Source organism: Triticum aestivum, chromosome 3B (genome assembly GCF_018294505.1).
Source record: "Triticum aestivum cultivar Chinese Spring chromosome 3B, IWGSC CS RefSeq v2.1, whole genome shotgun sequence".
In the NCBI taxonomy this organism is placed as follows: domain Eukaryota; kingdom Viridiplantae; phylum Streptophyta; class Magnoliopsida; order Poales; family Poaceae; genus Triticum; species Triticum aestivum.
In genome coordinates, this window is record NC_057801.1 from 487,496,679 (window position 1) to 487,512,512 (window position 15,834).

Consider the following 15,834-nt stretch of genomic DNA (forward strand, 5'->3'; position numbering starts at 1 on the left):
GTGCAGAAAGACGCAACGAATGCAAAGTTCCTTTTAAGCCACAAAACATATTAACACTATATTTGCATATCCAGACTAGAATATGTTGCTTCTTGTGATTGCTCCAAGACTTTAGACCGCGCCACAAAGTGGCCGCAAATGTTCTATCCTTGTCCCTCGTGATTACAGACAATAACACGGTACACTTTTACATGATGGAAATCCTAACGCCACCGGGGGTTGCAATACAGGTTAATTAACCGAGAAAGTTACCATGTTGAGACGTACCCTCTTTGATAAATAACAGCTTATTCACCAGCATCCTGATTCTTCTTCTCCCACATTTAAACACAGCTATTATCCCCTCTACCGCAGGAACTGTCGCCGTTGTTCCTCGCTATACACTACGACACAGTTGCTTGATTCCCATTCCATGGTGCTCAGAAACTACTCCATGAACTGTGCAGACGTCATACCATAGATCACCAAACCAAGCATCTTCTCCTCCTAAACTTGTCAACGTCATCTGAGCTCATTCGTGGCTTTTCAGGAACATCCACTGTTTTGGATTTCCCAACTCTGCTATCCAAGCTCTTCCGCGAGATCTGCCGGCACTTTGCAGCTTCTTGGGTTTTGTCCGAGGATACAGATTCTGCGTCTTTACGAGATGTGTCTTCCGTTGCTGGTAACTCTTTCAAGTCAGGTTTTGTAGACTTTTTGCCAAGGCTCGACACAAACTTCTTCAAGTGCCTGATGTAGTCAGGATACAGCTCAAGGTTGCAGTGCCCACCGCCACTTAGCCACAAAGGTGAATGTTTCACCTTGCAAAGCTCCCATAGCTGCTTTCCGTGGGACCAATCAACTACGTCGTCTGACGTGCCCTGGCATAAGTATTATAACTGTTTCAGTTATGACTACTGAATAACTAAAATTCTGATATAAAAACTGTGGTGATACATGTTATATCACCCCAGCAACTTCAACATCTGATTGTTCATTTGGTTCATTTTTGTGTAATTTTTACATACTTGGCTTGGTGAGCATTTAAAAATGAATCATTTATATTCAGCTTCTCAATGTAGTGGTATTACAAATCCAAAACAAATCCCACTATCCCACCAGAGAGGTAATGCAAGACAGCAAGAGGCAGATAGTATTGAAAAAGAAGAGGGTAGGGTAAACTAATAGAACTTACATGAATGACAAGAACTGGACAATTTACCAAGCTGATCTTGTCAACATTCTACAAAATGGAGGGAAAATATATCAGCTATTTATCACCAACTCTGATGAGGAGGGTGCAAATCGAATTTACCTTGTAAATGTCAAACCAAAAAGTTTTCTTGACTGGATATAGTACTCTCAGTCCAGATAAAATGGGACTGTGCAGAACCACAGCTCGCAAGTTTGGCAACCGTGAAGCAAGATCAATGGTTGGACCACTTCCAACAGATTGGCCATACAAAATTATATCCTCATCTGGCACACCATATTTTTCCTTGAGGCAGTTATATGCTGCTTCAATGTCTGCATATGTATTATACTCAGTGGGCTGTTCAATGGAAGAATAAATTGTCCATTAAAATATGCTTGCATACAAGATTAGCATTGCCACGTAAGTTAAAGATGAAGCAGAAAACACAAACATACCTTCCCTGTAGACCTCCCATAACCAGCATAATCATACCTGCAACACGTAGGGGGGTCTATTAAGATGGATGTCAGGGGGGAAACATACTCTTCTGTAGGGTACTAACTTTGAGCATAAATCAAGCGTGTGTGTGGGTGGTGTGGGGGGAGGGTCTTGGGATCCATGTCTGCTTAATTCCAATCATCTGGCACATTGGTGATCCACTAGACAGACCCACTAATTATGCCTCGAAATACAACATACCATCTCCTCATCATTCGAAAAGTTTCTTGTGTCAGATCCAAGCTACCTCCACAAAATACATTATCTTATTTCTTTAGCACCCCCACAATGTCGGGTACAGTACCATGGCCCCATTGTTACCGTATAACGGTATAACTAACAAGAGATAGCCTGGAACTGGAACTATTAAACTCAAGTCACAGAGTTTCTGCTGTAGCATATACAGCACACTACTAGGCAACCGCCTGTTTTCTGAAATCCATCTAATTTTAGAAATGAGGTCGAGATTTTCTAAACTAATGGACTGATACGGTGTGTCCCTTAACACCAAAAGCAAGAACCAAATATACATTGAGGGTCTCGCCGTGTTGGACAGCAATACAAAGATAATTTTCATGGCTGGACAGATTAAATAGTGCTAAGCAGGAACCAACAAATACAGATGAATTTCATCCGCACTAATACTAGTAACTAGTTTTGTTTTCCTTATCTTGTGTGCAATTCGAAAATTTGAGTCTAAAAGGATCTGCAGCAGTGAAGTAGCACCAAAATAAGATGATCTTACCCCGAAATAATATAGAAAACCCCCTTTTGCAAAATTACAGCAACCAATCAGAAATAGGCACACCGAATCTAACACTAATAAATGCACACCACATATCCATTTACTACCCAGTACGCACCTTTCCTAATCGTCTCCCGGAAGTTTCCCCTAACGGAAACTTCTCAGCCGCAAGCAAGTCCGGCTTCGAAAGTGAGGCGGGGGGAGGGGAGCATTACCCGAAAATGTTGACGCGGAGGCGGCGGCTGAGCTCGACGAAGAGGCCGTACATCTGGCCGAGGTCGGCAGCGTTGCCGTGGGAGTAGAGCAGCGTGGCGGAGGCCCGCGCGTGGCGCACGTAGACGGCCACGATCTCGTTCCCGCGGCGCGTGCGGAGGCGCACCACCTCCGTGGCGTCCTCCTCCTCGGCGGCGGCGGCGCCGGAGGAGGAGTCCCCGCCGCCGTCTCGCCTCCGGCGGCGCGCGGGGGGCCGAGAGATCTCGGGGATGAGGAGGCGGCCGGTGGCCGCGTCGGCGACGACCGTGTAGGAGGGCGGCGTGGGCGGGAAGAAGGCGAAGCGCGCGGCGATGGTGGAGGTCACCCCGCCCATGTCGGCGGGCTCCCGGAGGGGCGGTGGGGTCAGCTGCGCCGCCGCCTCGGGGGGAGCGGCGGCATGCGAGGTGGGAGAGGGTTTGGATCGGAGGGTTTGGTGGAGGTGGTGGTGGCCTGGTGGGAGCAGAGAGGAGGGGAGGGAGGTGGGAGCTCACTCGCTGGAGCGAACTTTTCGTGGCGAGTGTGCTTAATTTTTTTTATTTTTTTTGAGGGGAAGAGTGTGTGTGTGCTTAATTCTAGTGTTGGATTTAGCTCGGGGTTTCCTTTAGATTTAGCGAAAGGAGCGAAGCGGTTGGACTCACCCGGACTAGCGGAATGTGGCGGATCGGCTGAGGCCGCCGGCTGCCGTGGCCAATTCTGCGGTCGTCGTCCTAGTAGACTAGTCGGTCTATGGTGGATTGGTGGGTGGCCAACCAGTGAAAGATTTCTCCCTTCTTTCTCTTTTACTAATCAAAATGGATTTGCCTCAACAAAAAAACTAATTAAAATGGATCATCACAGTTGTAAATGGATGGCTAGAGATGGTTTAGGTTAGGCGAAGAGAACTAGGAGTCCAGCTATGTACTATGGAGTATGTGGAAGGAGAGAACGTGGCGAGGTTGGTTCCCTTTTTAGTTTCCCGATAAAAGAAAAAGGTTGTCTTTAGGATGGGGGGTGTAAAGGGGTGACGATTGCAGCATACCAGTACATGACAAGCTGTATGGTTCCTTTTCTAAAGAACCCGTCGGTCTTTCCCTCTTTATTTAGCTGCGCTTCATCGGGGCGGGTCATGTACTCGAGCTTGGAGTGTCTCCTACACTTAATTAGCAGAGCTCGAGCAAAAGTAATAAACCTACACGCATATACAGAACGGGCAGGCACGACGCCCCCGCACGCGAGCCCAGGCACACACACACGATGCGCCGACGGGTGAACCCGTCCGTCCCAGAGTGCGAGTGCGCCGGACGCAACAATCGATCTTTTCACTCCTGCCGGTTGGATAGGGATCGGTGGGGAAAGTCCAATCGGTGGACGGGGGTCTCTCCGTCCGTTTCCTCCTTGTTCGCTTTTGATCCATGTGCACAGCCACCCAACAGGAGATGTGGCATCATATCTCGGGACGGCGTGATGGGCATGGGAGACCAGGTCACGAGGAGCAGGAGCTCCTTTGACCAACGAGTTTTCTCGAAAAAAACTCGTCTCCGATCTGCCGCGCCTTCTACGCCCGATTCTCCCGGCAAAAAACTACAGCTGGACCTACATATTCGGTCCCTTTTTTTCATTGAAATCGGGAGCTTTATTAATGAACAACCGTAGTGTTATCAGTGGCGGCGCCAGGATTTTAAGGCTGGGTATTCATTGGCACATAAAAATACTCTAGATGTACTATAAGGCTGGTCACAATGGGGAGGAACTTAGGAGTAACATCACACACTCCAATACAACTTTGCTTATGTGTCACATATTTAATGAAGAGAGAGGTGCTTGTGGTAACTAGCTAAGTTACCGGAACATCACACACTCCAAGAAACAATGAGTCTATAACCTAATAAATACATTGTTGCATGACACTACATAGATGTTCCTACCCACTGTGGAGGTAGTAACATAATCTAGGGAAGTGTGTAAGTTACTAGACTATGTTCTTGCCCATTGTGACCAGCCTAAAGACACCAGTATGACAATAGTAATTTTTTAATGCATCAGACCATACTAATTATACATGAACATAAAGACACCAGTACCTTTTATTTGACAGATTAATGATATCCCATCTTACAATATAACTTTGCGATCGTCTTTTTGGAAGAGATTGATGACATCCTCATCCTTTACTTGATTGAAGAATTCTCTCTCAACAAATATAACCAAACAATTGTTCAAGTAATCATCACCCATTTTGCTCCTTAGCTTATTCTTCACATAGTTCATTGAAGAAAACACCCTTTCAACACTAGCAGTAGCTACTGGCAGAATTAATACCAACTTAAGAAGCTTGTAAACAATATAGTATTGTTCATGCTTGTTTGTCTCGACAAACATAACTGAAAGCTCACACAGATTCTTCAAGTTTTGAAACCTTTCATCTCTACGCACATGAGTAACATACATGTTTAGTTGCCATGGAAGTCTTGCCAGTTCATCACTTGTGAAATCATTAGCATAAAACTTTGTAGCAAGCCTAACCAATTTCTCTTGATCATAAGCAGCAAATAGACGAAGTGGACAAAATGCTGCCATGCAAGAAAGTAGATCTGTGTTTACCTCATCAAATCTGCCAGTCAACTCGCTAATTTGCCTATTAATGGCACTCACATACATATCAACTTTGAAGCGATGGTAATTCGTTGCACCATTAAAGAAACCCCTTCTAGGCCGGCCAGCGGGAAAGTAAGGACCATCCATATCAGCAATTTTGATCTTATGCTTTGTACAAAAAGATGTGACCTTTTTGAGAAAATCATCCCATCCAGGATCAGTCCTCAAACCCTCCAAGTGATACTTTGTGATATCAACAAGCTCAATAGCATGAACAATATCTTGGTCTTGCTTTTGCAAAGCTCTACTCAACTCATCTGTGTATCCAAATATTTCTTGCATCAAGTGTGCCATGAAAACAAACTCAAATGATCGAAATGGTGTCAATATGCTTAGAGCCGCTTGTGCCTCCGCACCATGGTACTCTTTTCCAATCTTGACGAGGACTCATCGTATTGCACCATACATACAGATGACATGGTTCACGGTTTTAAAGTGAGAGCCCCAACGTGTATCACATGGCCTTCCCAAACCCATTTCCTGATTCAGCCCACTCTCCGTCTCTACTTCTTCCAATTCCAATGCATCAATGAGTTCCTCAGCCTGAGCTATACGAAGCATTCTCATCTTTTTACAAGACATGCCAAGAGCATTTAACAAGTGTGCAAGTTGTTGAAAGAACCAAGTACAATCACCACTCTCTTTGGCAACAGCAACAAGAGTTAATTGTAGTTGATGGGCAAAACAATGAACATAATAGGCAGAAGGAGACTCATCCATAATAAGTTTTTTTAGGCCATTAGCATTACCTTTCATGTTGCTAGCCCCATCATATCCTTGCCCACGAACCATTGCAAAGGTCAAATTGTACTTCATAAGCATTTGCTCAATAGCAGCTTTAAGTGTCAAAGAGGTAGTATCTTGAACATGAGCAAGACCAAGAAATCTTACAACAGCCCTTCCTTTCTTATCAACATAACGCAAGCAAACTGCCAACTGTTCATTTTGATACACATCACTAGACTCATCTGCAAGTATTTTTTTGCGCTCAATAATGGGTATTCATACGAATACACACGAATACCCTCAGCGCCGCCGATGAGTGTTATAGTCCGCCCGTAGGCACGAAATAGGAAACCCAGGGCTTAGGGCATCTCCAGCCGTTGGCCTCCCCAGGAGGCATTTTTTTCGCCGCCTAGGGGCTGCCGGCGACAATTTTACTCTAGGGCTCAGATTTCTTCCAGCCGTTGCCCTCCCCAGCCCAGCTGGCAGACCGCGGAGTCAGAGCATCACCAACGTCCCCGACGCTGCCGGGATCGCCAGCCAATACAGCCACGCTGTCCGTGGCCTCGGCGCTGCTGCGAATCGTCGTGCTGTCCATCGCCGCGTTCTTCGAGCTCGACCACCGACGCCCCGTCCTCGTGTCCCGCGTGCCCGGTGTTCCAGTCGCGGCAAGCGACCGCCCGGGCCGAGTCGCGGCGCAGGAGAGGCGGCGCTCGCGGGCGCGGCGCATGGCCGGTTCGAGGCTGGCAGGGCTGGGCATGAGCGTGAGGAGCGACCGGCGAGGGGACGTGCAACCGCAGGTCAGGGCGACACGCGAGGTGGGGAGCACGGACGAGCGTGGGCGGCCACGGGTAGGGATCTCATGGCCGCGGCCGCTTGGCGCGCCAGGGAGATGCGCTGCTCGCACGCGGGCGCGCGACCGAGGAGGACGCCGTCGAGCTCGCCGAGATGCACCGCGCGGTCGACAACGACAACAACGGCCTGCGGCGCGCGCTCGAGCGGGCGGTGGACGAGGCCAACAGACGAGCTCCCCGCAGAACGCCATGGACGAGCTCCCGCGAGCTCACGCGGCCGTCGTAACGCCCGCGCTCGCCCGCCATGACTCTGGCGCCCGCTCGCCGTGGACGCCCGCCCTCGCCCATGCCCCAGCTCCGGCGAGCAGAGGAGGGCGCGAGCGCGAGCCGGCTGGGGAGGCTGCGGGGGCGGAGGCGAGCGCGCGGGCGGAGCAGGCGGGGCAGGACCGAGAAGGCGGGGCTGGGCGAGGGAAAGATTCCCACATGCACGGGTGGGCCTAGCAGGAAAAAGAGGAGAGAGAGCGAGGAGAGAGGCCGACATGTGGGGGCTTTGCATGCAAAAAAGAGCGCCGGCGTCCCCAGCTGCGTCCCGGCTTTTTGGGTGTGGGTTGGTACCGCCGGGCGTAATTTCGGCCAAATCCGGCGCTATTTTAGGTCTTGGGATCCCGACTGGGAGAAAAATTAGGCGTCGGCGTCCAAAAAGCGCTCGTGGGGGGCATCCTGGGGGGCCGGCTGGAGATGCCCTTAGCCACGTGAAACATGTGGTAAGCAATTCAAACATTTTTTTTATAAAAAAGAAACTCAAGGCTTACGTTAAGCCAATTCTCGGTCCAATCAAGTGAGCAAGCTAACAACGTAGAAACTGATGGGCCGGAACATTTCTATCCCTAGTGGCATGAGTAATTGAAAGAGAGGCGAAGCTAGCACTGATCTCCTCTAATTCATTCAAGATACTCCCTCCTTCCATTTATATAGGGCCTAATGCATTTTTCGAGGCTAACTTTGATCAAATATTAGAGCAATAATATATGACATGCAACTTACACAAATCACACCATTAAATTCGTGTGTGAAAAGAGCTTTTAATGATATAATTTTCACATTGTGCATGTTATGTACTATTAATCTTGTCAATAGTCAAAGGTAGTCTTAAAAAATGCATTAGGCCCTATATAGATGGAAGGAGGGAGTAGGCGCTGCAACTGATCTTGTGTTGCCGCGCGACTTCCATTGATTGACTAACTCTAAGCAGCCAGTCTTCATAATTACATGTGAGAACACACAAACTTGAGCAAAAATCATCCCATCACGAAGAGCTAGAAGTTCCGTGATGAAGGGATCGGTCACCCCGTATAAAGGTTTACTCGGGGCTCCAAGGAACGCAATTGTGATCGAGCCACATCTCCCATGCCTCCCTTCATGTCCTCAACATTTACGGCTCCATCGGTATTTATAGTAACCCATCCCGCTTCCGGTGGTCTCTAGCATTGACCAACCGTATGTTTTTCTGCAATGAAGGGATTGGTCAACCTGTATAAATGTTTACTCCAGGATCCAAGGAACGCAATGTGTGACTGAGCCACGCCTCCCACTCCTCCCTTCATGTCCTCAACATTTACCGCTGAAAGTGCAACTAATCCCCGGGTGGTTTTGGTAATTCATAACAACATATATCTTATTGAACTAATATCCTTTCAAGATAAATATTTGAGGATGTTCAATGATTGGCATGGAATGAAATAGAGATGTGGACCCCTCAAAATGATAAGGACAAGGATTGGCAAAGCTCAAGACTCTACATTTTTGTTTAAGTGATCCAAGATCACATTGAGTCCATAGGAAAGCCAATACTATTAAAAGGGGATGAGGTGTTGCTTGATGATCTACTTGCTCAAAGTGCTTAGTGATATTGCTCCAAAACCCTGAGCCACTTTCTCTATCCAAATTTGTCCAAAATCTAATTCCCAACCCGGCCCCACCGATATTTCCCATCCGGAGCCACCGAGTTCATCTTGGCATAGCCGCTGCCAAAATCCTAACAATTTGGTCACACCGATACGGATCTCGGTCTCACCGAGATGGCCTTGCCAGCGCTCTATGACTTGTTGCATTCACTCCCGTCCCACTGAGATGTTGCAATCAGTCCCATCGAGTTGGCTTGACTGATTCGCTGTTGCTCATTGCACTCACGTCGGTCTCACCGAGTTGATGCAATTGGTGCCGCCGAGATGAAGTTTGCCCTAAGCCCTAGCACATTGGTCCCATCGAGTTATTCCCGTTGGTCCCACTGAGATTCCTAACGTTCATATTTTTGTACAGATTGGTGCCACCGAGTTTTCTAATCGGTGCCACCGAGATGGGTCAAAAGTGTGTAACGGTTAGATTTTGTGAGGAGGCTATATATATCCCTCCATCCCCTTCTTCTCATAAGAGAGAGCCATCAAAACGTGCCTACACTTCCACCATTCATTTTTTGAGAGAGAACCACCCACTCATTTGTTGATATCAAGAGATTCCGCTCCTACCATTTGAACTTTGAATTCTAGCCTTCCCCAAGTTGATTTCCACTCAAATCCTTCTTTCACCATAGCCAAATCTATGGGGGAGAGTTGAGTGTTGGGGAGACTATCATTTGAAGCACAAGAGCAAGGAGTTCACAATCAACACACCATCTATTACTTTTTGGAGAGTGGTGTCTCATAGATTGGTTAGGTGTCGCTTGGGAGCCTCCAACATGATGTGGAGTTGAACCAAGAAGTTTGTAAGGGCAAGGAGATCGCCTACTTCATGAAGATCTACCCGAGTGAGGCAAGTCCTTCATGGGCGATGGCCATGGTGGGATAGACAAGGTTGCTTCTGTTGGGGAACGTAGTAATTTCAAAAAAATTCCTACGCACACGCAAGATCATGGTGATGCATAGCAACGAGAGGGGAGAGTGTTGTCCATGTACCCTCGTAGACCGAAAGCGAAAGCGTTAGAACAATGCGGTTGATGTAGTCGTACGTCTTCATGGCCCGACCGATCAAGCACCGAAACTACGACACCTCCGAGTTCTAGCACACGTTCAGCTCGATGACGATCCCCGGACTCCGATCCAGCAGGGTGTCGGGGAAGAGTTCCGTCAGCACGACGGCGTGGTGACGATCTTGATGTTCTACCGTCGCAGGGCTTCGCCTAAGCACCACTACAATATTATCGAGGACTATGGTGGAGGGGGGCACCGCACACGGCTAAGAGATCAAGAGATCAATTGTTGTGTGTAGAGGTGCCCCCTGCCCCCGTATATAAAGGAGCCAAGGGGGAGGGGGCGGCCGACCAAGGAGGGCGCGCCAAGGGGGAGTCCTACTCCCACCGGGAGTAGGACTCCCTTCTTTCCTAGTTGGAGAAGGAGAAGGGGGGAAGGAGGAGGGAGAGGGGAAGGAAAGGGGGGGCGCCGCCCCCCTCTCCTTGTCCTATTCGGACTAGGGAGGAGGGGGCGTGGCCACCCATTGCCTCCTCTCTTCCTCTCCACTAGGGCCCATGTAGGCCCATTAAGCCCCCCGGGGGGTTCCGGTAACCTCCCGGTACTCCGGTAAAATCCCGATTTCACCCGGAACACTTCCGATATCCAAATATAGGCTTCCAATATATCAATCTTCATGTCTCGACCATTTTGAGACTCCTCGTCATGTCTGTAATCTCATTCGGGACTCCGAACAAACTTCGGTACATCAAAACTCATAAACTCATAATATAACTGTTATCAAAACCTTAAGCGTGCGGACCCTACGGGTTCGAGAACTATGTAGACATGACCTAGAACTGTTTCCGGTCAATAACCAATAGCGGAACCTGGATGCTCATATTGGCTCCTACATAATTTACGAAGATCTTTATCGGTCAAACCGCATAACAACATACGTTGTTCCCTTTGTCATCGATATGTTACTTGCCCGAGATTCGATCATCGGTATCCAATACCTAGTTCAATCTCGTTACCGGCAAGTCTCTTTACTCGTTACGTAATGCATCTTTCGTAACTAACTCATTAGCTACATTGCTTGCAAGGCTTATAGTGATGTGCATTACCGAGAGGGCCCAGAGATACCTCTCCGACATCGGAGTGACAAAACCTAATCTCGAAATATGCCAACTCAACATGTACCTTTGGAGACACCTATAGAGCTCCTTTATAATCACCCAGTTACGTTGTGACGTTTGGTAGCACACAAAGTGTTCCTCCGATAAATGGGAGTTGCATAATCTCATAGTTATAGGAACTTGTATAAGTCATGAAGAAAGCAATAGCAACATACTAAACGATCAAGTGCTAAGCTAACGGAATGGGTCAAGTCAATCACATCATTCTCCTAATGATGTGATCCCGTTAATCAAATGACAACACATGTCTATGGTTAGGAAACATAACCATCTTTGATTAATGAGCTAGTCAAGTAGAGGCATACTAGTGACATTAAGTTTGTCTATGTATTCACACATGTATCATGTTTCCGGTTAATACAATTATAGCATGAATAATAAACATTTATCATGATATGAGGAAATAAATAATAACTTTATTATTGCCTCTAGGGCATATTTCCTTCAGTCTCCCACTTGCACTAGAGTCAATAATCTAGATTACACAGTAATGATTCTAACACCCATGGAGTCTTGGTGCTGATCATGTTTTGCTCGTGGAAGAGGCTTAGTCAACGGGTCTGCAACATTCAGATCCGTATGTATCTTGCAAATCTCTATGTCTCCCACCTGGACTTGGTCCCGGATGGAATTGAAGCGTCTCTTGATGTGCTTGGTCCTCTTGTGAAATCTGGATTCCTTTGCCAAGGCAATTGCACCAGTATTGTCACAGAAGATCTTCATTGGTCCCGATGCACTAGGTATGACACCTAGATCGGAAATGAACTCCTTCATCCAGACTCCTTCATTTGCTGCTTCCGAAGCAGCTATGTACTCCGCTTCGCATGTAGATCCCGCCACGACGCTTTGTTTAGAACTGCACCAACTGACAGCTCCACCGTTCAATATAAACACGTATCCGGTTTGCGATTTAGAATCGTCCGGATCAGTGTCAAAGCTTGCATCGACGTAACCATTTACGACTAGCTCTTTGTCACCTCCATAAACGAGAAACATATCCTTAGTCCTTTTCAGGTATTTCAGGATATTCTTGACCGCTGTCCAGTGATCCACTCCTGGATTACTTTGGTACCTCCCTGCTAAACTTATTGCTAAGCATACATCAGGTCTGGTACACAGCATTGCATACATGATAGAGCCTATGGCTGAAGCATAGGGAACATCTTTCATTTTCTCTCTATCTTCTGCTGTGGTCGGGCATTGAGTCTGACTCAACTTCACACCTTGTAATATAGGCAAGAACCCTTTCTTTGCCTGATCCATTTTGAACTTTTTCAAAACTTTATCAAGGTATGTGCTTTGTGAAAGTCCAATTAAGCGTCTTGATCTATCTCTATAGATCTTGATGCCCAATATGTAAGCAGCTTCACCGAGGTCTTTCATTGAAAAACTTTTATTCAAGTATCCCTTTATGCTATCCAGAAATTCTATATCATTTCCAATTAATAATATGTCATCTACATATAATATCAGAAATGCTACAGAGCTCCCACTCACTTTCTTGTAAATACAGGCTTCTCCAAAAGTCTGTATAAAACCATATGCTTTGATCACACTATCAAAGCGTTTATTCCAACTCCGAGATGCTTGCACCAGTCCATAAATGGATCGCTGGAGCTTGCACACTTTGTTAGCACCTTTTGGATCGACAAAACCTTCCGGTTGCATCATATACAACTCTTCTTCCAGAAATCCATTCAGGAATGCAGTTTTGACATCCATTTGCCAAATTTCATAATCATAAAATGCGGCAATTGCTAACATGATTCGGACAGACTTAAGCATCGCTACGGGTGAGAAAGTCTCATCGTAGTCAACCCCTTGAACTTGTCGAAAACCTTTCGCAACAAGTCGAGCTTTGTAGACAGTTACATTACCATCAGCGTCAGTCTTCTTCTTGAAGATCCATTTATTCTCGATGGCTTGCCGATCATCGGGCAAGTCAACCAAAGTCCATACTTTGTTCTCATACATGGATCCCATCTCAGATTTCATGGCTTCAAGCCATTTTGCGGAATCTGGGCTCATCATCGCTTCCTCATAGTTCGTAGGTTCGCCATGGTCAAGTAACATGACTTCCAGAATAGGATTACCGTACCACTCTGGTGCGGATCTTACTCTGGTAGACCTACGAGGTTCAGTAGTAACTTGATCTGAAGTTTCATGATCAATATCATTAGCTTCCTCACTGATTGGTGTAGTTGTCACAGGAACCGGTTCTTGTGATGAACTACTTTCCAATAAGGGAGCAGGTACAGTTACCTCATCAAGTTCTACTTTCCTCCCACTCACTTCTTTCGAGAGAAACTCCTTCTCTAGAAAGGATCCGAATTTAGCAACGAAAATCTTGCCCTCAGATCTGTGATAGAAGGTGTACCCAATAGTCTCTTTTGGGTATCCTATGAAGACACATTTCTCCGATTTGGGTTCGAGCTTATCTGGTTGAAGTTTCTTCACATAAGCATCGCAGCCCCAAACTTTAAGAAACGACAACTTTGGTTTCTTGCCAAACCACAGTTCATAAGGCGTCGTCTCAACGGATTTTGATGGTGCCCTATTTAACGTGAATGCGGCCGTCTCTAAAGCATAACCCCAAAACGATAGCGATAAATCAGTAAGAGACATCATAGATCGCACCATATCTAGTAAAGTACGATTACGACGTTCGGACACACCATTTCGTTGTGGTGTTCCGGGTGGCGTGAGTTGTGAAACTATTCCGCATTGCTTCAAATGTAAACCAAACTCGTAACTCAAATATTCTCCTCCACGATCAGATCGTAGAAATTTTATTTTCTTGTTACGATGATTTTCCACTTCACTCTGAAATTCTTTGAACTTTTCAAATGTTTCAGACTTGTGTTTCATCAAGTAGATATACCCATATCTGCTCAAATCATCTGTGAAGGTAAGAAAATAACGATACCCGCCGCGAGCTTCAATATTCATTGGACCACATACATCAGTATGTATGATTTCCAATAATTCAGTTGCTCGCTGCATAGTTCCGGAGAACGGCGTTTTAGTCATCTTGCCCATGAGGCACGGTTCGCAAGTACCAAGTGATTCATAATCAAGTGATTCCAGAAGTCCATCAGTATGGAGTTTCTTCATGCACTTTACATCAATATGACCCAAACGACAGTGCCACAAATAAGTTGCACTATCATTATCAACTCTGCATCTTTTGGTTTCAACATTATGAATATGTGTATCACTACTATCGAGATTCAACAAAAATAGACCACTCTTCAAGGTGCTTGACCATAAAAGATATTACTCATATAAATAGAACAATCATTATTCTCTGATTTAAATGAATAACCGTCTCGCATCAAACAAGATCCAGATATAATGTTCATGCTTAACGCTGGCACCAAATAACAATTATTTAGGTCTAAAACTAATCCCGATGGTAGATGTAGAGGTAGCGTGCCGACCGCGATCACATCGACTTTGGAACCATTTCCCACGCGCATCGTCACCTCGTCCTTAGCCAATCTTCGCTTAATCCGTAGTCCCTATTTCGAGTTGCAAATATTAGCAACAGAACCAGTATCAAATACCCAGGTGCTACTGCGAGCATTAGTAAGGTACACATCAATAACATGTATATCACATATACCTTTGTTCACTTTGCCATCCTTCTTATCCGCCAAATACTTGGGGCAGTTCCGCTTCCAGTGTCCAGTCTGCTTGCAGTAGAAGCACTCAGTCTCAGGCTTAGGTCCAGATTTGGGTTTCTTCTCTTGAGCAGCAACTTGCTTGTTGTTCTTCTTGAAGTTCCCCTTCTTCTTCCCTTTACCCTTTTTCTTGAAACTGGTGGTCTTATTGACCATCAACACTTGATGCTCCTTCTTGATTTCTACCTCCGCAGCTTTTAGCATTGCAAAGAGCTCGGAATAGTCTTGTCCATCCCTTGCATATTATAGTTCATCACGAAGCTCTTGTAGCTTGGTGGCAGTGATTGGAGAATTCTGTCAATGACACTATCATCAGGAAGATTAACTCCCAGTTGAATCAAGTGATTATTATACCCAGACATTTTGAGTATATGTTCACTGACAGAACTATTCTCCTCCATCTTACAGCTATAGAACTTATTGGAGACTTCATATCTCTCAATCCGGGCATTTGCTTGAAATATTAACTTCAACTCCTGGAACATCTCATATGCTCCATGACGTTCAAAACGTCGTTGAAGACCCGGTTCCAAGCCGTAAAGCATGGCACACTGAACTATCGAGTAGTCATCAGCTTTGCTCTGCCAGACGTTCTTAACGTCGTCAGTTGCATCTGCAGCAGGCCTGGCACCCAGCGGTGCTTCCAGGACGTAATTCTTCTGTGCAGCAATGAGGATAATCCTCAAGTTACGGACCCAGTCCGTGTAGTTGCTACCATCATCTTTCAACTTAGCTTTCTCAAGGAACGCATTAAAATTCAACGGAACAACAACACGAGCCATCTATCTACAACAAACATAGACAAGCAAAATACTATCAGGTACTAAGTTCATGATAAATTTAAGTTCAATTAATCATATTACTTAAGAACTCCCACTTAGACAGACATCTCTCTAGTCATCTAAGTGATCACGTGATCCAAATCAACTAAACCATGTCCGATCATCACGTGAGATGGAGTAGTTTCAATGGTGAACATCACTATGTTGATCATATCTACTATATGATTCACGTTCGACCTTTCGGTCTCCGTGTTCCGAGGCCATATCTGTATATGCTAGGCTCGTCAAGTTTAACCTGAGTATTCCGCGTGTGCAACTGTTTTGCACCCGTTGTATTTGAACGTAGAGCCTATCACACCCGATCATCACGTGGTGTCTCAGCACGAAGAACTTTCGCAACGGTGCATA

At 46.1% G+C, this 15,834-nt stretch overlaps 1 protein-coding gene across 1 annotated transcript; it reads right to left on the reverse strand.

Moving 5' to 3' along the window:
* Positions 1-23: 23 nt before the first annotated feature.
* Positions 24-3,208, reverse strand: LOC123070526 (alpha/beta hydrolase domain-containing protein 17B). Its single transcript, XM_044493776.1, has 5 exons — positions 2,633-3,208; positions 1,630-1,666; positions 1,295-1,531; positions 1,175-1,222; positions 24-860 (listed from the first exon to the last, which is right to left on the reverse strand). The coding sequence occupies exons 1-5, from the start codon at positions 3,001-3,003 to the stop codon at positions 462-464; spliced, it is 1,092 nt and encodes a 363-aa protein (XP_044349711.1). The 5' UTR covers positions 3,004-3,208; the 3' UTR covers positions 24-461.
* Between the last annotated feature and the right edge of the window lie 12,626 nt (positions 3,209-15,834).